The sequence below is a fragment of the Austrofundulus limnaeus genome, unplaced genomic scaffold (assembly GCF_001266775.1).
Source record: "Austrofundulus limnaeus strain Quisiro unplaced genomic scaffold, Austrofundulus_limnaeus-1.0 Scaffold6, whole genome shotgun sequence".
NCBI lineage: Eukaryota > Metazoa > Chordata > Actinopteri > Cyprinodontiformes > Rivulidae > Austrofundulus > Austrofundulus limnaeus.
The window spans coordinates 4,598,664-4,621,436 of NW_013952408.1; the positions used below are offsets into that span (position 1 = coordinate 4,598,664).

Below are 22,773 nucleotides of genomic sequence, written 5' to 3' on the forward strand. Positions count from 1 at the left end.
CACACACACACACACACACACACACACACACACACACACACACACACACACACACTCACCTCTTTACTGAAAGCGGTAGAAGATGTCTTTAAAATTTTAAGTAAAACAATCTGGCTACATAAATAATATCGTTGTAAAGCAACAACAACCAGGAGGAAGCATAGAGCAACTTGTCAATTCTGCAGTGCTTCACTTTCAGAGACGGTGGGGACATTAAAATTTTATCTTCTCTAACGTTAACATTCTGCCTCTGTAGCAAAATTCTTTCCTCTTTATTGATCTTGTCCTCCCTTATTGATCTCGACTTGGTCCAAGCCCTAAAAGTCTTGATCTTGTCTCGGTCTCGAGACACTGTGGTCTTGACTTCAACACTAGATGATGAAGCAAAAAAAAAAAAAGTGTATTTTTACAATTAACTCATCAGCTCTGACTGCAAAACAGCATCACAGAACACCAACTTAACTACAGCGGCTGATGCCACTGCTCAGCTCATTGATGCTAATATCTGTAGCTTTGGCCTGGCAGCTACTGGTGCAACATTTCATTATCTCCTTACAGCCATTCTCCAGGACATGAGTTCCATTTTTATTATACAGAAAAGAAGAGGAAATAAGTATTATTGGTTTGGGAGGGTTTATAAGGACATCTGAACTGTCCATTAGTGTTCAGCTAAAGTTGGATTAAACTATAATGTTAAAAAAAGAAAAAATAGATGTACATATTTAGAGTAAATATTTTTGTTTAACAATGATTGGTTTGACAATTAAGTATGTCATGTAAAAAAATATTTAATTAAACTTAGTTGTCTTATATAGGAGCACTCTGATTGGCTAAGGCACTGCTGTCATAAACTCTTTCTGAACAGAACTGATTCCTCTATCAATTTGTGATTATAATTTAATAATTSACAAGCCAAATGAAATGAGCTGTACAATGCCCAAAGGGCCTAGTTTAATATTCACAYTATATACCAATGTTATGCAAGCACCGCTTTGCTCATATTGTGATGGAGTAAAGGACATTAATGTTTTATTTTGAAACAGTCATGAGTGTTTATCACATTCTTCCTTCCTACTGGTAGAGGCACAACTCAGAGATAAATAACAATGTTTATTTTGTAAATGATCAGTGCAGCACTTTCATTTGTATTAATAGGATATCTATTGATGACGTCTGAAACATTTATTTTTTTTTATTAAAGTTGCTTGTTTCATCTAAACATTCTAAAAATCAAGATCTTCACACTAAAAAAATGTTGACAATGGATGGATGGATGATTGATTCTTTATGTAAAAAAAATGGTTTGACAATGACAATGTGTTTTTGGCATTTTTTTTCTTTCCAAGAAGTCAGTCATTCAATTAATCTTTTCAAAACAAAATGTAGCCAATTTAAAGACACCTCATTCATGCTGTGAAAATAAAGGCAGCCTGTAGTGTTTGTTTTGCCACATTTTTGTTTCCGGTACCAACTTAACTGAGACCTTTGCCTCACTTATCATCCAGCTAACAACAACGAGACAGGTGTAATAGATCCAATTCAAATCTCGTCCATAACAATTCAGACTCTGACGTCTGCAGTCAAAACACCATCAATTTCTTGTCAAGTCTTTGTCGGTTTTTGGGGATGTAATTAGGCATTGATTAATAATTCATGTCTCATTAATTTTTCATAGTGGCTCACCGCATGACACCTTATTGGATAAAGAAAGGGGAAAAGACAAATTTGAAGTTGCTAAAATATTTATAACAGAGATTTATCCTTCCTTGGAGGTGGAGGGAGCGCTGTGAGGAGTCGGGAAGAAAACCTGGAGAGAAAGACAGAGAGAGAGAGAGAGAGAGAGAGAGAGAGAGAGAGAGAGAGAGAGAGAGAGAGAAAGAGAGAGAGAGAGAGAGAGAGAGAGAGAGAGAGAGAGAGAGAGCACTGCTGATGTGGGAGCTGGTTCTCAGCAATTGCCTTCCTCGGGATGTTTTCTAGGACAAGACCCAGGAGGGCAATTTCTAATACATCAAGGATCATGGTGGACCTGCAAAATGTCATGAAGAAGTTTGAAACCTATTTAGATCTCCACAGCTTGGTGGACGTCAATAAGAATAAGAGCGCTAATTTTAAATTACTCTGAGATTTATAGTCAGTCCTTGAGCCAGTAATGGTGAATTATTGTGCTAACAAAGCACAGTGTGGTGCTGTCCATTATAAGCTGCAATATTAACAGGTCCTWATGTTTTACAACAGTATTATGCACAATTAAAACAGCAAAGTTAAATCATTTTCTTTTTAAATTGTTCATTTGGATTCAAAACACCTTTGTGTTTTGTGATCTGTTAAAAGCACCAGATATCAAACTGTAGCTGTTGTGTGACATTAACAGGCTAATACTAGTGCTGATTAACACGGTCTCTAATATGCCATTAACTTGACTAAAATGTCTTCATACTTGCCTTGACACCCTAAAAACGAGACGTTTCTGTGAAATGATCTGTAAATCCCTCATCTGTGAAACAACTTTTTCTTTCATCACACCTGAAGTGCGTTTAGTTCTTTGCACCCAGTAAAAGTGTGGTTCCTCAACAATCAGCATGGAAGCCTGCATTTASGCGTTTCACAGAGACGTCTCTCTGTCTCAGCATCTGTCAGCATCTGTTTTATAATTGCAACATGGGTGGTGGTCAGAATCTGTATCTTATCACTGTGAAACCCTAAGGCTTTCAGAGTTATTATGGATATTTAAGATTTTGTCTTTTAAAAAGAATGATTGAAACAAGTTCAAACCAAATTTATTGTGAATTTGGTTTTGTTTGGGATTAACTCTTTTTCTAAAATTTGTGCTAATTTGTCACTCTTGGGATTAGTTGAATTAAACTTTAAAGGTAGGAAATCCCTAAAGTACAAATGGTGCATTATTCATTCATAAATAAATCTTTTCAAAGGCTCAGTACTGATTGGTCAGTCTTCTTTTTTCTTTTTTACTTTATGCGTCAAGTACAGGTCTGCAGTACATAGGGGGGAGTTTCTTGGGTGTGGGCGGAGTTTGGCAGAACCTTGATTGCTCAGATTGACTTGTAGGGGAAGATGAAATGTTGATAAAAGTAAAATTATTGAGAACATGTAAATCTACTTCATTGACTTCAATTTTTATTTATTTATTTATTTATTTATTTATTCGGGGCAGTGTGCAATTAAAACATAATTTGATGCATTGCACCAGATTTAGCCTAAGGCCAATTTACATCTGTAGTCCCATCAAACGGTAAAAACAAAACATCCAACAGTAAAATAGAAATAAGAGAGGAAAAAAAACATAAAAATAAAAAATAATATAAGATAAAACATTTAAAAATAAAACTAAAAATGAAAAAAAATTGGTGTGGCTAGCACCATCCTGTTTCAAGTTATGACAAAAATGTATATATGCTGAATACAGTATATTTAAGGTTATAAATGTGTTCTGGACTATTTGTCTGAGCTACATGTCCCCTGAGGTGCTCAGCATTCAWCCAAGTGAATTGTTATTGCTTCTTCAAACCCCAYCTGGAATAGTAAATCTGACCAAKCACATCTTTAACAAACTCCTCCCACAAAAGTCAAACAAATCRATCATGTTAAACTCCTCACCAAGAACCTCCCACTTAATGACCACAAAGACTTCCTTTTCTATAGGTTACCACAGGACATCATCCTTCTCCATCTCACCCTATCCCTAGCATCTTTGTCACATCAACCCTCTACATACCCTCCTTATATATCCGTGACCACCTCTGCTGTCATCTTCCTGGCAACTCTTTGCTAAACTATTTCTTCAACATATCCACTATCTGTCCTTTGCACATGTCCAAACCGTCTCAGCCTTTCTTCTCCAACTTTGTCCTGAACTGATTGGTTTCAGGAGCAATTCAAATTCAAACTGTATTGATTAACAAAATAAGTTGCTATTCAGATCATTCTTATAGATAACCATATACAACAATTATATAAAAATGATGTTTTGGTATCAAACAACAAAATCAGTGTCATTAATGTCATAAAGTTGATCCGTGGTGAAGAAAATAGAGTTGCAGTACATGGCAGGGCTGGCAGAGAGAAAACTGTCACGGCTYGGCTTGACAACAAATTGCTTGTTACTTTCTGTTTTGCAGTGATTGATGGACCCACACAGCTGATTGTGCGAGATGTATCAGACACAGTAGCTTTTGTGGAGTGGATGCCGCCAAAAGCAAAGATTGATCAGATTGTACTGGGTTATGGCCTAGCAGGAGGAGAGGGGCCACGGACCACCTTTCGCCTCCAACCCACACTTACCCAGTACTCTCTTCAGGTGTGTGTGTGTGTGAGTTTGTAGGGGTCATTATGTGCAGAGGGCACAGATGTTATCGCACTGTCGCATAATGGAGCTTGCCTGCAATCTACAGACAGAAGGGGGAAAAAAATAATAAAATTGTTCTTGCGAGGTACATTTTATCCTTGGGCTGTGCTAAGTTTTATTTTTATTTATTTATTTTTTTCAATGCTCATTAAATGATCTAATCTCAGAGTTTTGTTGCCATCTGTGTGTGGAGATAAAACAAAAACAAAACAAAAGTTAGGGGAAAAATACAAGCAAAGAGCCTGAACTGAGTGAACTGTCCGTGTTTTCTCCTTTTTAAAAGGTTCTGCGGCCCGGCTCTCGGTACGAGGTGTCCGTGAGCGGAGTGAGGAAGGGAAACGAGAGCGGATCTATTTCCACTGAATTTACAACCGGTGAGGTCTGACAGCAAGCAGATGTGCTGATGATTTGTGTGATCTTTTACTTATCTTTGAGTATACAACAGTAGTACCACTTTGCCTAATGCATGCAACCTTGCTTTTTTTGTTTGGTTTTGTTTTGTTTGTCATTGGAGAAAAAATAAGATCATGCATGTAATTTCAAGGTAATCATTTTGCTAAAGGTTGTGCAAATTAGAGTAATTAATATATGTATGAAAGAAAGTCCTTCTGATTTGTTTTCAGTGCTTAATTTAGTCRTCATTTTCCGCTACACTTACAATCAAAAATATGCACGCAACGTCTCTTTATGTGTTAAATAATTCCTCTTCGAGTTAGTAAATGAWGCTGCACAAAATGGCCCAAAAAATGCCATTGAAAAATTTAAAGTGGCAGCCAATTGTCTCACATAAACACTGAATTAAAGTAAATGACAGTTCACCTTGATTTGTATCCATTTGTGCTGCTTTTAAWGTGCTGATTCTTTTTTGCTCGCTCACAATTCCTGAGAATCGGTCTCTGTGTTCCCAACATTGTCAGCTTTATCGTTCTTCTCAGAGATCGATGCCCCAAAGAACTTACGGCTCRTCTCCAAGACCTCCACTACCCTCGAGCTTGAATGGGATAACAGCGAGGCTGAGGTAAAGAGACTTGGGAGAGATTTAATGCCTGTATCTCAGTTTGCTTTCAGCCACTTTGACAGATTGATGAGTGGGATACTCATCTCAGGACAAGAGAGTTTAGTCACTTCAGTATCTGTTTTATGCTTGACTTTAATTTTTTTGTTTTGTTTTGTTTTGTTTTAGTGTCTAAAATTGTCTATATTCTGATTGGAGATGGGTGATACAGCAACATTGATATTTGAATTTAGTTTTATTTTATTTTATTTTGGAGGATAAATGTTTTACTTTATAATGTTTCTGAAAAAAAAAGGGGTTTAAAAAATGACATTGACGCTACAGTTTTGTCCCATTTATTAGGCTACTACTAATGCATGATTGGAGCAAACATTGGGGATAAAAACAGATCAATTACCATGAAGAATGAGTGGGCCCAAGAGACACAAAACCAGGAATTAGATTGAGTATATATGCATCATCCTCCAAACCAGTCAAGGAAGGCTCAGATAAGGTCACTCCTGCTACGGAAGAGATTAGGATTCTGTAAAAAAATAAATAAATAAAAGGCAATTTCACCACAAAATATTTTACTTGGGTGGGCCATTCATTCATAACCTCTGTAACTGGATAATGATTTAACAATTGAAAAAATCGAGAGGAAAAAAAAAACGAACTAAATGAAATAGTATGTTCAACGGAACTATGTAATGAGAAAGTAAATATTTGTAGTTGAAAGTTTAGATTTGTGTCAGTCAGCCATAATCCCTTATTACTCTCCATCTCCATCATGGCTTGAGAAAGAGTGTGTTCAAAACAACTAAGCTGCTACCTAACTTTTTTTATTAAACATTTTTTATTGCATTAGAGAGAAATTTCTAAATCCAATAAAAAATAATGCCTTTCTAAAGAGTTATTGAGCATTTGTATGGGAGTTCAGGTCAACTGATTTATGTGGGCAGCTCCAGCTGATAAGGAAACGTACATTTATGTGAAATGTTTGCCTGAGTTTAGTTGTTGGAGAGGTTTTTATGTGTGTGTTTGAATGTAGGTGGAGGGCTACCAGGTGGTGTACAGCACTTTAGCTGGAGATCAGTACGATAAAGTCATTGTACCACGCAATGAGGGCGCCACCACCAAAACTACTCTCACAGGTAAGCGACGGGGTCTGTTCATCTCAGTATGCRCTGCTTTTCTTGAATTATTTATCATGAACATCTGTAGAGCTCTTACACTTCAGTGTGTTGTTTTTCTTGATGCCTTCAGTGTTATCACGGCGCATATATCTATTGTGAGCGGAAGAAGCTGGAAACATTGTTTTACATGGCAGGATTATCTCCAGAGCTAACATTTGCTTGACGGGCTACTGATTGTATCTGTGAAAAGGCTTGTTGTCCTGAGGCCATGTTGAAAGACTGTCAGAAAGATGGGTCAGCTGGGATGTATTTTCTTTTCTCCTTTTTTTTTTCTTTTTCCTGAAAGGCCATGGTGCTCCAAAGGGCAARGCCTGCATGAGAATAGAAGCAAAAGGTCCTCGTGTTATTCTGTCAAGGCCTCTCAAATCAATACTCTCTCCACTTTCCTTCTCCATCACTCTCATTTTCTCTCCCTCTGACCCCCTGCTTCTAATAATCTGTCATCTGCTCTCTTTATTTTTCATTGCTCATCTCTTCATCTTTATTTCCGCAGTGCAAGAAGCTGAGACATATTCAATAGATTTTAATCTCATCCGTAATGGCGTTGGGTGGGGAGGAAAGATGATTTCTKCGAAAATGTTCTTGTAAAGCACCACAGTGTAGTTAATAGGAGTGTTGTGAGGGGAAAATCTTCATCTAATTGACATGCCCTGCATATGAGTATGTGAACCAGTGCTCTATATTCTGATGTATTACTTGGTAAATTGCTGGTTCTCTCTCTGTCTCTGTGCATCAGATCTGCTGCCGGGCACAGAGTACGGCATCGGCATCTCCGCCATGAAGGATGGCAACCAGAGTACACCGGCCACAATGAACGCTAGGACAGGTGGGTGGACTAATTTATACCACTGCATAAAGCCAGCAAATGTTCCCTTTGCATGCACAATAAGAGAATGTGAATAACAGTTGTTATGGAAATAGTAATAGTAATGTAGATTATTTTTGATTGAATTTTGATTGAATTTATTCATTTGAGAAAAAGGGGCAGATATAATACGATTTTTTTCTTTTTCTGCTACCTTTCATTGAATTTATGATTTGTATTTTTGTTCTTTGTTGTTGAATTTATGTTGCAGTTTTTAAAGAAATGAATAAACTGAACTAAAAAACAAGAAAAAAGAAATCCCAGCGATGAAGCTCGCTGCTCAGCCCATTTGTTTTAAGTAAATCAATGTTCGTACTAAGTTAGTGCTCCTGTTCCAAAAGCTCTTTTAGAAAATGAAGCAAATCAGATTTTGGCGAGATGTGTGTGATTTTTTTTTTTACGTAGGTGTTTGACTGTTTCGTTTTTTATCACCTTGAGGTTAAAGTTGTCATTACAACGTTTTGAATATGTAATCAAGACTGCCATTTAGCTAAAAGCCTTTTTCTCTTTCTGTGTCCTCAATTTTTTATAAGTTAGTCTGACAGGAAAAATAGAGATGAGTTTAAAATTAACCCCGTTGAAATGTCAGCGTGTTGAAGTGTGTCTCTAATCTTTCCCAATAAGCTCTGTGTCATTTTTATCTCCTAGATTTACATTTATTTTGGTAACAGGAGGCATTTTTTTCTTTCATTTTCAGCGCAGACACATTTGTTTTGCACTTTCACCGTGTGCTCTCRTTTTTGACACTGATAATGTACTGTCTTTTCAAGTCTTTTTAAAGGATTTTTATGGATCTCCGATGCACAGCAGCACATGTTAGAAAAAGTCTGGAGCTGCAGAAGTATTTCTATTACCTGCTTTTTACTTTGAAGTTTTTAATGATTTTACTTTGCATACTAAAACCTGCGAGGAAGCTGAAAATCTTCTGAACCGAAGATTAACACAGAATTAAACTCCACAGATTATTTGAAGAACTAGGAGGTCCTTTTCTAAATAAACATAGTGTGATTTTAATCACTAATGTTTTTGATGTTGTTTCAGAGCAGTACAAACTGTGATCAAATAATGATAAATTAGATGCTAATTCAGAAACGGCATTATTTTATATAAATCAGAACATGGGAAAAATATTTATTGTTGTACCTAACTGAAACCAAACCAAAATCAACTGATAAACAAAATAATAAAACCTGTGAAAGGGGACATGCATGTAAAATCTACTTTTTAGCCTTTAAATACATTTTTATCTTGTACTCGGAGTCTCTAGGAGTGTAAAAAAGTTGCAAGTTGTAGTCTCACCAGGATAGATATCTACRTAAAATATTTGAGTCATATTTTTCAACCTGCTCACTTTTCTCTATTTTCTATAACATTTTCTGAACTATTACATCAGATTATTTGTGACAGAATTGCCAAATAAGGTCTGGGCTTACTTTCATTGTCTTCATTCTCCTCTGGCTCTGGGCCAGACTCTGGCTCCTANATGCACCTTTTTAGCCTTTAAATACATTTTTATCTTGTACTCGGAGTCTCTAGGAGTGCAAAAAAGTTGCAAGTTGTAGTCTCACCAGGATAGATATCTACGTAAAATATTTGAGTCATATTTTTCAACCTGTTCACTTTTCTCTATTTTCTATGACATTTTCTGAACTATTCCATCAGATTATTTGTGACAGAATTGCCAAATAAGGTCTGGGCTTACTTTCATTGTCTTCATTCTCCTCTGGCTCTGGGCCAGACTCTGGCTCCTATGACTGGATAAACAAAACTTCTGTTGTTGACTTTTTTTAATTAATTTGTAAATAAAATGTTTGTGTCACTATATACTGTAAACCCCTCTATCAAACTGGACCACTCTGGAAGATGGAGGGGGGCGAGGTGTGAAGGGCCTCGTTTGGATTTAAAGAGACAGCGTCAAAATAAGTTGAGCTGAAACAACCTCAGAACAGSGGGGAAAGAGGGGCTTGTGAAGTTACAATAATAAGGAATTCAGACCAAAGCATTGCAGTTCCACTTTAAATAGACTCAAACTGAATAATGTAAATGTGAAAAGAAGAATTTGAAAGCAGGATATGTCCCTTTTAAGATTTATTTCTTGTAAGGCAAAGACACCTAGCAGCCCGGTTGACACAGTTGGAAGGCCGACCAAAATGAAATCCAACAAGACCAGAATAATTTTTGGGTCCAAGGAGAACAATATCAAAGTTGAATAATTTTTAGGCCGTGTTTGACCCTCCAGGGTTTATTTTTTGAATGACAAACTGTGGGACTGATAAAGCTGCTGGAAGTTGTGGGTTTTATTTGCATGTAATGCACATCTGTGTAAAAATAAACATGTACAGGCCATTGTGATCTTCAGAAAGGGTGCAGCTTGGTATTGTTTCTTTACTGCAACTAAAATATGAAAGGAGAAACCTGTCATATATTAAGGACCTTGTATGCATAATAACCAGTGCCTTTTGTGTTATTTTTTACATTGTAGTTTTCAGTCACGTTGTGTGCTTAGCTAACACCTTGCAGGGACCATAACCTTAAAGAGTGCAGACAATGAAATATCAAGTGTAAAATAACCAGAAAGTTGCTTAAAGATTAAAAATAAATAAAATAAAAAAGCATTATTTTGAACTGGCCTCACTCATTTTAGCTTTTAGTTTATTCCCCCCCCCCCCCAAAAAAACAAACACAAAAAAACAAAAGAATACCAGCCTGTTATTCCAAACTGATAGTTCTCTGATCAATTTCTAAACCAGGTAGGCTATTGATTCATAAAAATGACTCCACGAAACACCTTTAAACGTCAAGCTAACTTTTTTGATTTATTTTAAAAATGCATCTAAGAATGTTTCTGAGTGCTTTTACATTTAGTAAAATCCTGTTTTCCTTCTGTTACTGCAGATCTAGATGTTCCCCTGGATCTCACTGTGACCGCTTCCACTGACAACACCATCACTCTGGTGTGGGGTGTGGTCCAGGGTCCGATCGACCACTACAGGGTCACCTACACTTCTTCTTCTGGCATCACAACTGAGGTAACACATACAGCCAAAAACTCATTTTACAGTTTTAGTCAAATTTATCATTATGTGTCTTTTTTTCTCTTTATTGAGATCTTACACGGWTCTAAATGGTTTTATGAAGTGGTGTTCCAGTGCATAATTTCACTGTCCTGTTTTCTTTGTTTCAGCTGACAGTGCCCAAAGAGATAACCACTACCACTCTGACAAATCTTGAGCCTGGAACTGAGTACACCATCACTGTAGCAGCAAGAAGAGGGAGACAGCAGAGCACAGTGGCAACCATAGATGCCTTCACAGGTAGAAACCAAACAAAAAGAGTTAGTTTTACAKCAAGACGCTCCTAAATAAACAACTAAAACATCTTTAAACGATGCAAAAATAGCATTTCAGTTGCTTGCCTTTTTTTAAATCGCAGCTACCCACAAAACCTTTCTAAACAATATCACGTTAAGCCGCTCAGTCATCAGGAAGAGCTGAAATTAATGAATTCCCGTGTGCCTCTGCACAGATTAAGACATGAAAGATCAGCCAATTACGACAGAAAGCAGGAGACGGCTCTAAAGACAGTRTTGCACACTAGAGTGAATGGTGAATATAATGAACTAAAGTGTGGCGGCAGGTAAGGTGAGTCACACGCAAAGAAAACAGGGACCCTGAAAAGACTTTGAAGCAGCAATTAGCAGCGGTAAATTATTCAAGTAAGCTAATGAGCTTCTTAGAAGTTTTTTTTTTGCACCTCTGTTTTGTTTGTTTCGTCTAAATTAAGTTCAGTGCCACAGTTTCTCAGTCGTGCTTTCACACTCAAGTGTCTGATTCTGCAGTGATATTCCTTTAAGACGGTTTATAATTATCCTTCCCCCCCCAGTCACGTCTATCCATTCAACATGTCAAAGCGCCCATCAATCCTSTCAGATTTGTAAGCTTTTTGTTATTTTTGCAAAAGGCTTGATGTGATTTTTAGTTACACAAAGAACGATGTCCAAATGATGGACACACGCTTACCTGCTGTCGGTTTTATCTGTTTTTTTTTCCTCACTGCTGTCGTTATCATCATCACCATTCTTCTTCTTCTCCACTGTGACCATCATGGCAGTTGTTATTGTCACATCATCATCATCACCGTCATCATCATCATCATCATCATCATCATCGTTCTCTTTTGTTCACTGTGGCTCCTTCAGGAACTTATCTTAAACCATCTGCAGAGAGACGAGAACGAAGTAAAATGACAGATCAAGAGTCGCTGAAAAAATACTGGATTGTGTGCAATCTTCTCTGTGACACATTGGCAGCATCTGTCTGCTTGCATACAGGTGCATTTGTGATCTGAAAATATCCAATTATTGCCCACAGATTTTCCTTTAATATATTTTTTAAACATTTTGTTTATTTCAAAGCCAGGCGAGAGATTTACAGAGTTCTCTGAGTTTACAAAAATGAGATAGAAAGCAAGGTCAGCCAACTGAGCACCATTTTAATAAAGTAACAAGAACATAAAGACGGCTGTTGAGCATTGAAAAAGAACTAGGTGACCCACGATGGTTACTTAAATGTGTCAAAAGCAAAAAATAAAGAAAGAAAGAAAAGAAAAATACGGGTGAAAACCAGCTAATGGAAATCAGTCACTGCTTTTGAATTGCGGCTCAACCGAATTACAAAAAACCAAGTAATGAACTGGCCTTGAAAGAAAGGATGATACTTTTAACTATTTGCTGCACAACCTTTTAGGGCAATCACTACAATCAAGTGTTTTTAAGTGATGCAAACAAAAGTAAGTGTGATAAACCGCTTTCAAAAAGTTTAATGACAGTTTCTCTTTTTAATTTAGTCCAGGAAAATTAACATTTTCCTCATTATCAAAAATCACAAATGTACCATTTTTTTCTGTATATCAGTGGATTAAAAATATTCATTATCACATATTGTACAGTGCTTACGTGTGGTCACCAATGGTCTCGCTCATTTCTAAATTATTAATCTACAAATGACTTTCTGTCAATTTGATCAACGGCCTTCATCATAACCATCACTGAATCGACTTGATGTGTACTTAAAGTAAAATCACACTTTCTTTTTTTTAAATTAGTGGGCCCTTTAGAGTAGACAGCTTGCACACAAGTTCACTAAGCATAACAGTGTGTGTTACATGTCAGCAGCTTGTGAAAGATGTACGAGTTCACAGTGAAGACTATAGATGCAGCCTTAGGTAAACAATGCAGGTTTCATATGATGACTGATCACTAAAAGACCTTTGCAGTTTGTGTTTAATCTGAATGAATCAGTAAAGAAGTCAAATGTGCCATTTTCCCCTTTGCTGTTTATTCGGAGACAAATTGCGAATCATACTAAATTCCTCTTTCATTTGTTGCTGCATCAGCTTCTTCGCTKGTTCTTTTTTCGTCACATCACCTCTCATCCAAGTCACACAAAATAACTGCATCTGCTATTAATACGTCTTTTTCCTATTATATTTTTCTCAAGCAGTCTTCATCTTCATCCTAATGCCAGAGGATCTCATTAGTTTCCACTTTTCATGACCAATTAAACCTTTACTGCGAYGTGTTGGTGGTTCTCTTCGGCTTAAGGCTGTACTTAAGGCTGATTTTTCTCAGCTTTAATGCAAACAGCCTATCTTCAAGTGCTTTCATCCCTCATTGCACAGCTTGTCTGTCATCTTCATCCATGCAGCAAYGTTTTCATCACTACTTTTCAATTGCTGCAGGATACATATTTAGATTTTTTATCCATATTTGAAAGCCGTCTCGTATTTTCTAAAACACAACCCCCCCACCCCCATTCCCTCCAGGAATCAGACCTGTGACCMACCTCTACGTGTCAGAGGTGACTTCAGACTCTGTGTTAGTGGCATGGACCGCCCCAGCACCTCCCGCTGACCTCTTCATTCTGAGCTACAGCTCTGCAGACGGGACTGACACCTCTAAGGTGACACTGGATGGCTCCAAGACGAGGTCACTAGTCCAGGGCCTTCTGCCATCCACTTACTACACCATCAGTCTAATCACAATACAGGGGGATGTTACCTCCGAGCCCATTACGGCATCACTCACTACAGGTGAGCGGCTTTGAATTCACAGGAAAGTGTTGTTGAGCTTTGTCGAAACAATTATTGCTTGGGAAAAATCAATACAGTGTGTTAATGTGCACTGTGGGAGTTCTGTGAGCGTTAAATGAGATCATGTTCTAAACAACATGAAATCAGTGAGGTTTTTTTTTTAGTAACATGTTTTATGTGAAATTGTCAGGTCAATAAAAAATGAGGGACAAATTACCAACAAAAAGTCAGTCATGTTTTGAACGTACATGTTTTTAAAGGCAGTTAAGGAAGTAATTTCCACCATCACTGAAAAAATAAAARGGTTGCATGGTTCTACTAACTGGATCTATCAAAATCCTAAGTTTAAAGTAGCAAAATGGAAGCTATCAGGAAACATTTATTGAGAATGGTGGTGAATGTGGTTGAGTGGAAAAAAGATAAATCAGTTCATAAAATGAAAATACATTATTTATTAATCTTGATGTAAGCAGACAAATCCCACTGAGATCATACATCTCTTTTCCAAAGAAGGCTATTGTATATGTTTTTAGTCTGTGGGAAAACTGGATTACACAGAGAAAACCAAAGGTGTATAATAAGTACGTTTTTTTGTTGTTACAGTACTTGAGTAACTTTTTGAAAATCTGTAATCTTACCAATTTTTTAAATTGTAACTTTAACTTTCATTTTGTTACATTTAAAACATGAGAAAATGACACTTACTTATTTACTTGAATATTTAACACCTTATTACACTGTACAAATTGAAATCTGATCAGAACCCATCATAAAAGGAATTGTTTGTGCATTCAAAAAAATGAAGTGTTGAATTTACTTAACCAAGTTGTATCAACTGGTTCTAAATAGTCAACTGGTTTTTAATAATTATTTTCTGTTAAAGTATTTTTACAAGTACTTTTTACACACGTGGAGGAAACCCTCACAAGCACAAGCGCATCAAACTCCACTCAAAGCCTCCAGGTCTGAACCAGGGATCAAACTTTCTTGCTGTGAGGCATCATTACTAACCACTGAGCGGCCGTGCTGGCAAATTACATTATTTTTTTTATTTCTACATTTACACATAAAAAATACACAGGTGTTTTATTCTGGTTTGCTATCAGATGACGTTTGATTAAAAAAAAAACGTCATTTGAGAGAATAAGAAGCCTGACTAAAGAGCCAGTGTTTGTTCTTCTGACTGACTGATTTAATTTCAGTTCTAAATTTAAATTTAAAATTGTAACATCAGAAAGTCTTTTTTATACAAAAAAGGCTTTTAAAAGAAATGAAGGATGCTGTTTAACAGCTCACATTTGTATGATAGAATTCCCTTATTTTGTACTGAATTTTACATTTCTATGAAGTCACTCATTAAAGTACTTTTTTCCACATTTTTTTTTAATCTTGTTTCAAAATGATATTTATTTTTTGATTTTACTTGTTGATGTCTTTTTAACTTCCAGAACATTTCCAGGCTACTTCCCAGCTGAATTTTCCATTTTTTTTAAACTGGCATATTGTCAGACAAAAAAGGCTCTCGAGTGGAATATTTACACTTGCAAAGAAGAAATTAATGAGAATAGAGTCAGCGATGTAACCTTTTGTGATCAACGAAGAGATGAAAAGCACAAAAAGAAATCCTTTGTTTTTTGTCTAAAAGGCAGTGAAAGAAAAATCATTTCATGAAAGACCTTTAAGACAATTAGAGCAAATTAAATATGTTAACTTGTGCCAGAAATACTGCATAGAGTGCCAGCTTTAAACCAGACAGCACCTCAGCAGCTTAGAGCTTTTCCACTTCCTCTCTGTTTTGATTAACCCAGAAACAAGAAACAGATTTAAAAAGCAGGGAATTGATTGTGAATTTGAGATAGATGTGTTGTACCTTCTTGCACCTCTTTTTTCACATGATGGTAATTCTGCTGCCCTGCTTTGATCTTACTTGTTTGACTATGAGTGTTTGTGAGAAACTGCACTCCAGCTTGGTTCTTTTTCTTTTTTTTTTCTCTCTACAATTTGCTTTAAGCATTACATTTGATTCATTTGCAACATTGTAAATGTGATTTCCTCTACATTTTAGCCACAGTACTTACAGGCGATTTGGCTTAGCTGACAGTCATTTTACCACAATTCTCAGTTCAAACGCTGCTTTGATGTAGCTTACACACTGCAAATATTACGCTGATCAACCTGAGGGACATAGTGAATAATCATATTTTTTTTCTGATGGAAATGTTGATTTATTCCCTTTTTTCCATTTTAGTCTTATTAGGCATCAAAGCTGTTAAAATTTGAGAACATGCTTTAATGAATACTAAGTAAAATTCCACATATTTTCCATTTATTACAGCTTTTTGTCCCTGTTTTCCTGTTATTATAAGTTTGTACTTATTCCTACTAAATTAGTGATTCTACATTTTTAATGGGAGACATAAACTAGTAATAAGTTTAAACGTTTGTTCAGATTATTCTCGTTGAAAAATTTCCACAGCTGCTCTAATCATCTCAGAAGCTATAAACTAAATGTGAGCAAAAAAAGAAAAAAAATTGTGCAAACCATGCTCAGTCTCAATGTCAATGTGGTTCATTCTACTCACTTATGGAATCTAGTGGTTTTTGTGGGTTTAAATGACAACTAAAGATTTATGATTTGCAGTGTGCATGTGCATGATATTCTAAAGTTGTGTCATCTTACCTCACAGTGTGCTCTATTTGGGCTGTTAGGACCAAAGCAATGATAAGGCTGTCCTTTCACCTGTGCTGTCCATTGTAAAACGTGTAAACCTCGCACCATTGCATTTTACCCATGATTCCCTCTTCTAGGCATGGACCCACCAAAAGAGCTGACAATGTCCGATGTGACTGAGGATGCAGTGACAATTTCTTGGATCAAGCCTCTCGCTCCATTTGAATACTACAAGCTCTCCTACCAGTCAGCCAGAGGTAAAGCGCACAAGCACAAGCTGCAAACGGTGTCCTAACTCTATAGCATCATGACATTTTTTATGGTAACTTACACAAAGCACACTGCTGTTTCTCGTTACAGTTAAACGAGTGTGGCATTTGCTCCCATATATAAGAAACATTTTCTATCCGAGCGCACTGTTGCGGTGCTGCGTTATAGCTAATTAATCACAACTTTTTATCAGTCAACTTTAATTGAATTTTAAATTACATTTCTGCACTGAGCAACCATTCCCTGCTTGAAGTATGTCATGAAGCCGCTGGCTACATGGAACACCATGTATACAATGTACAATGAGAAGAGCATTTGTGTTTTGATGGCTGGGGTGTCTCCTGCAGGTCGGGTGGACAGTGAGATGATTGACAGTGATGTGACAAACTACACRTTGTCCAACTTGTTTCCTGCCACTGAGTATAAGATCAGCATCAGTGCTTTCAGAGGGAGTCAGGAGAGCAAAGTTGTCAGCACATCGGTGTTCACAGGTAAGAGTTAACAATATAAAAACCTGAATAAGCTTATGCTTATGTACAAAAAACCAGGCACAATGGCTTAATTGTTTAAGTGAATTGGTATTTAGTTGTTCATAGAAGCCTTTTTTATTCTTGTATTTTTTCTGTGTTATAGGGTTTTGCATCACTGTAGCACCTCATTTTTTATTTTTCTGTTTAAAAACAATTTTAATTGTCTTTGAAGGTTTATTTCACAAAAAACCACTGATGTTAGAAAATTGGATTATATACTGCAGAGTGTAAGACAGCATTTAAGTCAACTGTCCCAATTTGAATGTGAGGGTGGGCAGGACACCCAAATGTCTCGCATTTGAGAAGCGCTGACTTTGCTTAAGTGTCTGTGCTTCCAAGCTGTGTGTGTGRGAGGGTGGMGATGGAGGGGTTTCTTTACGGGCCGCTCACAACTGCACAAGCCATGTTACTGTAATTAGTCGATGTTGGATGTAAAGAGCAACGTCTCAGCTTTCAGAAACCGTCGGGATTTTTCTGATGGCATAAATTAACACGGAGTTACGGTAACACGAAGTGTGAGTCAGAAAAACATGCATTATCTGCGACAGACTCGTAGAATGGATTCAGTCTTTTTTTGTTGAAGTTAAGGTAAGTTTAGTCATTGTTCCAGCCATCAAACCATCATTTCTTAGACGTTTCACTGCTAGTGACGAGCCACCAAGGGATTGTGTAAAAACCATAAGGAATGGACCAAACAGTGTAGGGCAAGTTGCTTGTACTTTACTTTGCAGATTGTCAGGCTAGTCTGTTTTGTTACAGACAAACTCATGGTCTTCAKTGTGTAAAAAAACAGCCAAAAGCACATGTATGATCTCAGATAAAGTTCACCATAAAGACTGTATAAGTCATTGTTATATATTTCAATAAATGTAGAACAATTTTATGTTTTTATTAATCTTATGTATTTAGAAAAAAATTCTTCAAATAGCTAGAAAATGCATCGTTTTGAGTATGTTTTTTTGTAAATTTTCTGGGGGGTATGCATCTAAACCCTCCTAGGTTCACTTCATGCCACTGATGCTCTCTAATGGATAAAGGTGTCTCTCATTGCCACCAACAAATGTTGGCAAGTATACAATAGTTTATATTGTTTGAAATGAACCAAATGCTGCTGGCAGATAAAATGTGTTTATTGCAACAAACACTGAGGGACACAGCTTTCAGTTGGGAAGACTAGATCCATTTTGTGTACTTTTGGTTTTGCAATCCTGCTGACCTGTTAACACTGTCAAAATGWTATCTAATACACTTACAACACAAAAGCATATGTGCTTGTACAATAGGTAATACCAGATGCTTGTCCACATTTGTTGCTTGATAATTAACTAAAACAACATGTTTAATATCAGCTGACTTTCCAATTTAGGACTGATTGATTATGAGGATTTCCTTATGGAAGCGATTAAGTAACAATATCCTAATTAAAATGGATTAATAGAAATGCTGTTTCATTTTCAACATGTACAGACCACTGCTAGATTTCATGGAATAAATGAGGAGTTCCATCTCTGCCAGACAGTCAGAGCATTTGTTCAACTCACACCTGTGCAAAAGGCTCTCATGTACACGGTTGCACAAACACRTCACATAAAATCGAAATATACAGCCGACATTGCAGGAGGTTTGGCCTTTCCTGCTGCAACAGATGAAACTGTCCACACCGTGATTCTGTAATTGGTTACCACCTCCCAGCTCCATCTCACTTTGTGCCATCACTCTTACTGCTTTCCACTGTTACTTACCTCTTTATCCATTTGACTTACTTCGATCTTTCACTATGCCAGTCTGTCTTTGTCTTTCAGTTTGCCTTTTCTTTTTTTCCCCTGTCTCTTTACTGTTGATCCCAATTGCATCTGTCTCTTTTTTCACTTTATTTTTATCAGGAAAGATATGAAATGATTGCTCTTAAATGTGGTACTAAATTGTAAATTAGGAAACAAACAAAAAAAAAACAACAACAACATATTTTTCTCTGTTTTTTTGCACACAGTTAAGATAGCATTTGATAAATAAATAAAAAATCAGCTGACCTGACATTAGTACACTTCATCAATGCTGTATGCACATTTGTGTTCAGTTAAGGGAAAAAAAGCCAGAATAAGCAGCAGAGCTCACCTCTCCGCCTCTCCATTGCTGTTATCAGTTCCTTTTCCCAACAATCCCTGTGTTCTCATGACGATCAGAGACGCCAGGGCTGTAATAGCCTGAAAAGAACACAAGTCCCAAGTCAAGCTTGTTAGAAATGGTAAATAACATTTTCCTCACGCAGCACAATGCACAACCAGGGACACTTTAATACAGCTTTCAACAACAATACATAAACAGGGGATTGGACGTGTAATCCAACATTGCCTGACCAAGTATGTAATGACTTGAGTAAGACCACACTTGCTACATACCTCACTTCCATAATCAATTATCCTAAGAGGGCTGAAAAAGCAGCAAGCCATTTTTCATTTTGCCAACACAGCAGGTACTGTTAATCTAAAATGAATCTGGCAGGGTTGACTCTGAATGGACTGTGTGAGGCTCTGTTCAAGGGCTAATGACTGTGCTCATTAGGGAAATGTCRGGACCCCTCACTCTTCCCAAAACAGGAGTTGGCTGAAATCCTTCTTTTCCACCAAGTGTCTCAAAGATACATATATAACTTCATTTGGAGGAAACCTTCACTAACAATTCCGTTTCACAAAAATACAGTTATATTCACTGGCAAAAACAGTTTTAAATGTATTGAGCTAAAATCCAGCACTAATAGCTGATAWGTCTTTCAAGCACTATTCATTGCACATCTTTGCTTTAAACTTTGGCATTTATTGCCTTGATACGTCTTAATAATTAATGTGGAAAAAACTGAGTAAGTTCTCTAACCRGGTTCTTCTTTGTTGAAAAGTTCCAAGGTGTTTCTACCTGTCCAGAACACCTACTCAATTTGTATTAGATTTGACATTAATTCGTGGCATCAGCATAACATCTCATAAACCACTGAACTGTTTTYAATGAAATTCTCAGAAATAACAACTTGGTGTTTATTTACTATTTTTGAAGTCAACTCAATTTAAAGGCATCTGCCACAGCTAAATGACCTCAGCCAATACAAAAATGGCTATAATTTATTATATATAGTTAATAGACAGTGTACTGAAGTTTAATGTGGAATTAGCTGGTTTTCATCATAACTACCCAGTCTGAGCAGATCTTTCCAGGTCTTTCAGTATCAGATAAGACTGGTAATGTCAAGGATTCTTCAGTATGACAATTTCTACATCTCTTCTCATTATAAAATGTTCTTAATTAAATAATTTAAGCAATGATTTGCCTTTCAATTATAAATCAGTTTTGTTATACAAAAAATAATGAGAACATTTTTGAACAAAAAATGATTTTTTTTTTTTTTGCAGTAGATGCAATAGTCAACATGAATGGGCTTCTCATTGGTGTTAAACTGTGACAAAACTTGTCAGGGTTATCATTTATGCTCCATCAGTTAAACAAAAACCAGGAATTTAAAATGAACCCAATCTTAACTAATAAAAAGTCCTTCATAAAATAATAGTTTTGTCAATGTCACAAAGACCTCGTTATAATTAAAACACATTTGGAGAGTACTTAAAATATTATTGGAGTAATAATAATGAAAATAAACTGTTAGTCTACATACTGATTAGGCACTCAAACAATCTTTCAGGATCAGTTGCCAAGTGCACCCACCAATAACTAATCCTCATTGAAAAATTGACTGTAATTATTGGTCATGTTTCACTTCTCCAATTTATTGTATTAGCAACCATTTTAATAACACAYGGTATTTCTGCTATGCATAATTCTTAATCAGCATGTTTTCCTTGCAGCACAACACTTCAGTTCACACGTTGCAGGAGCACCACTGCTGCAGCAGGTTTCACATATTTGCATTTGAGCAGCATGACACCACAAACAGTCACAAGTATAGTTTTGGGATTACACATGTAAAAGATGTTTGCACAGCAGTATGTTTCATGGTTGTTGTTGTTTTTTTTCTATACCAAGGAGAGGTGATTGAAATATGAACCTAGTTTAATACTTCAGGGGCTTTGTTAAGATTTTTAATCGAGCATATTTTTTTCTCTCAATTTGAAAGCTTGCTTCTGTGTTTGAACATTACAATATGCTGATTATGTTTTATCTCTCAAACTACCTTCAGTCTATAAAAAGGTGTTCACTTATATTTATTTGCTACCTCACATCTGACACTTTATAGATGCGCTCATGTTGCTTCATGCAAAACTTTAATTACCAGTCATTAATTTTTCTTGTCATTCTTTTTACGTTACTGTTACAAAGTTGGTTCAAAACAAATGTAATTTAAGATATTTTACAGAGAAAATGTTAGTTTATTGCTGTCTAAGTCAATTAAATCCTTAATATTCCAATGTTTACTCTCTCTCATTTTTTAAATCAAAAATGTATTTTTGTACATTATCAATAAAATACAATTGGCATTATACTCAACAAATAACTACAATAATTTTATTATTTTTTCTAAGGGCTGTTTCTCCTCAAATAAACAAATAACTAACTAACATAAAACTAAATTACACATTGGGCCTCATGCAAGAACCATTCGTACACACAGATTTATTCTTAAGTTGTACGTACGAGTGATTTAGGAGAATTTGTGACATTCACCAATGTTTTCGTATTCTAAGATTTTTTTCAGATACGAACAAAATTCACGTGTGGTCCAAACCTGTTGTATATTTTACAAGCAGTCAGTCTGCTGTTATCCAGACAGGTTTTCCTCCCAAATAAATTTATATTTCGTTAGTTTGAAGATATTTTGAGTTCAAAATAAATCACACTCTATGATTATCTTGACAATAGGCTATTCTGCTTGAATTAGAGTTATAATTTTAAATGTGCACAACAAAATAAATGAAAATGATTTAACACAGTTGTTTATACTTTTAGCAGCTCATTTTATTCCACAGCTGACCTGCAAAAAATGACAGACTTTCTTTTCTGGATCTCTGACAGACGGACTTCAATCTCTGAACTCGTAAAGTTCTTCTTTTTAGTTTTCGGTGTCATTTTCATGAATGGACACTTCCTGATATCTGAGGCAGGAAACATAGCCTTTATATGGTGTTTTTGGGGTGGTAATTATGCTAATCTCCTCTCGCGTGCACGAGCAGCTGGATAGAACAGGTGGAATTTACGCAGCTCATTTACACACGTTTCCTGAAGATAGAAGAGTTTGTTGAATCTGACGTGACATGTTCGTACAAAAAAGAGAGAGAAATTTAGGATAAAAATACGAAAATGTTCTTGCATGAGGACCATTGGGTCTAAATAGCACATGTCTAATATATGTACTTACAGTACTGTTTTTCATTATCTTTGTAAGATTTCTGCCTAACAATAGTCTTGAGGGGACAGTGTGACATGAAACAGGAAGACCTACACAAGGAGAGGGACATTAGAGTCATGGGATTTTTTGTATTACACGAATCCATCAGTGAGTAGAGAAAATCCTGGAGAAGTTTTGTAAGCTTACAAAAGAAACCTGAGTGAAGACAATGACACAAAATTGGTGTGAAAAATAACAGAGCAAAAGCAWGAAATACTTACTTGAAAGGATAAGTTCTTGATTAAACTTTGTAATAAAAAACATGGTACATTGCTAAGTATCTTTGACTAAGTGAACTGTGCTGGTTTGTGTAAAGGCCACAGTCGAATCGTAAAGCAAACTGACCTCATGGTCAACACATTGCATGGTTCCTGGAGTGTGTTGTTTAGCAACGCAAAGCCATAA

General features: G+C 36.3%; 1 protein-coding gene across 5 annotated transcripts in view; it reads left to right on the forward strand.

Moving 5' to 3' along the window:
• Positions 1 to 22,773, forward strand: part of tnr (tenascin R (restrictin, janusin)) — a gene marked incomplete at its 5' end in the record, with an annotated part of 189,852 nt that overhangs the window by 132,306 nt on the left and 34,773 nt on the right. For 3 of the 5 annotated variants that reach the window (XM_014031472.1, XM_014031487.1, XM_014031479.1), the window contains 10 exon segments: positions 4,137 to 4,315; positions 4,647 to 4,737; positions 5,281 to 5,381; positions 6,409 to 6,511; positions 7,290 to 7,379; positions 10,314 to 10,447; positions 10,603 to 10,732; positions 13,242 to 13,508; positions 16,317 to 16,436; positions 16,797 to 16,940. In XM_014031472.1, coding sequence (XP_013886926.1) covers positions 4,137 to 4,315; positions 4,647 to 4,737; positions 5,281 to 5,381; positions 6,409 to 6,511; positions 7,290 to 7,379; positions 10,314 to 10,447; positions 10,603 to 10,732; positions 13,242 to 13,508; positions 16,317 to 16,436; positions 16,797 to 16,940 — 1,359 coding nt within the window. 5 annotated transcript variants of the gene reach the window in all.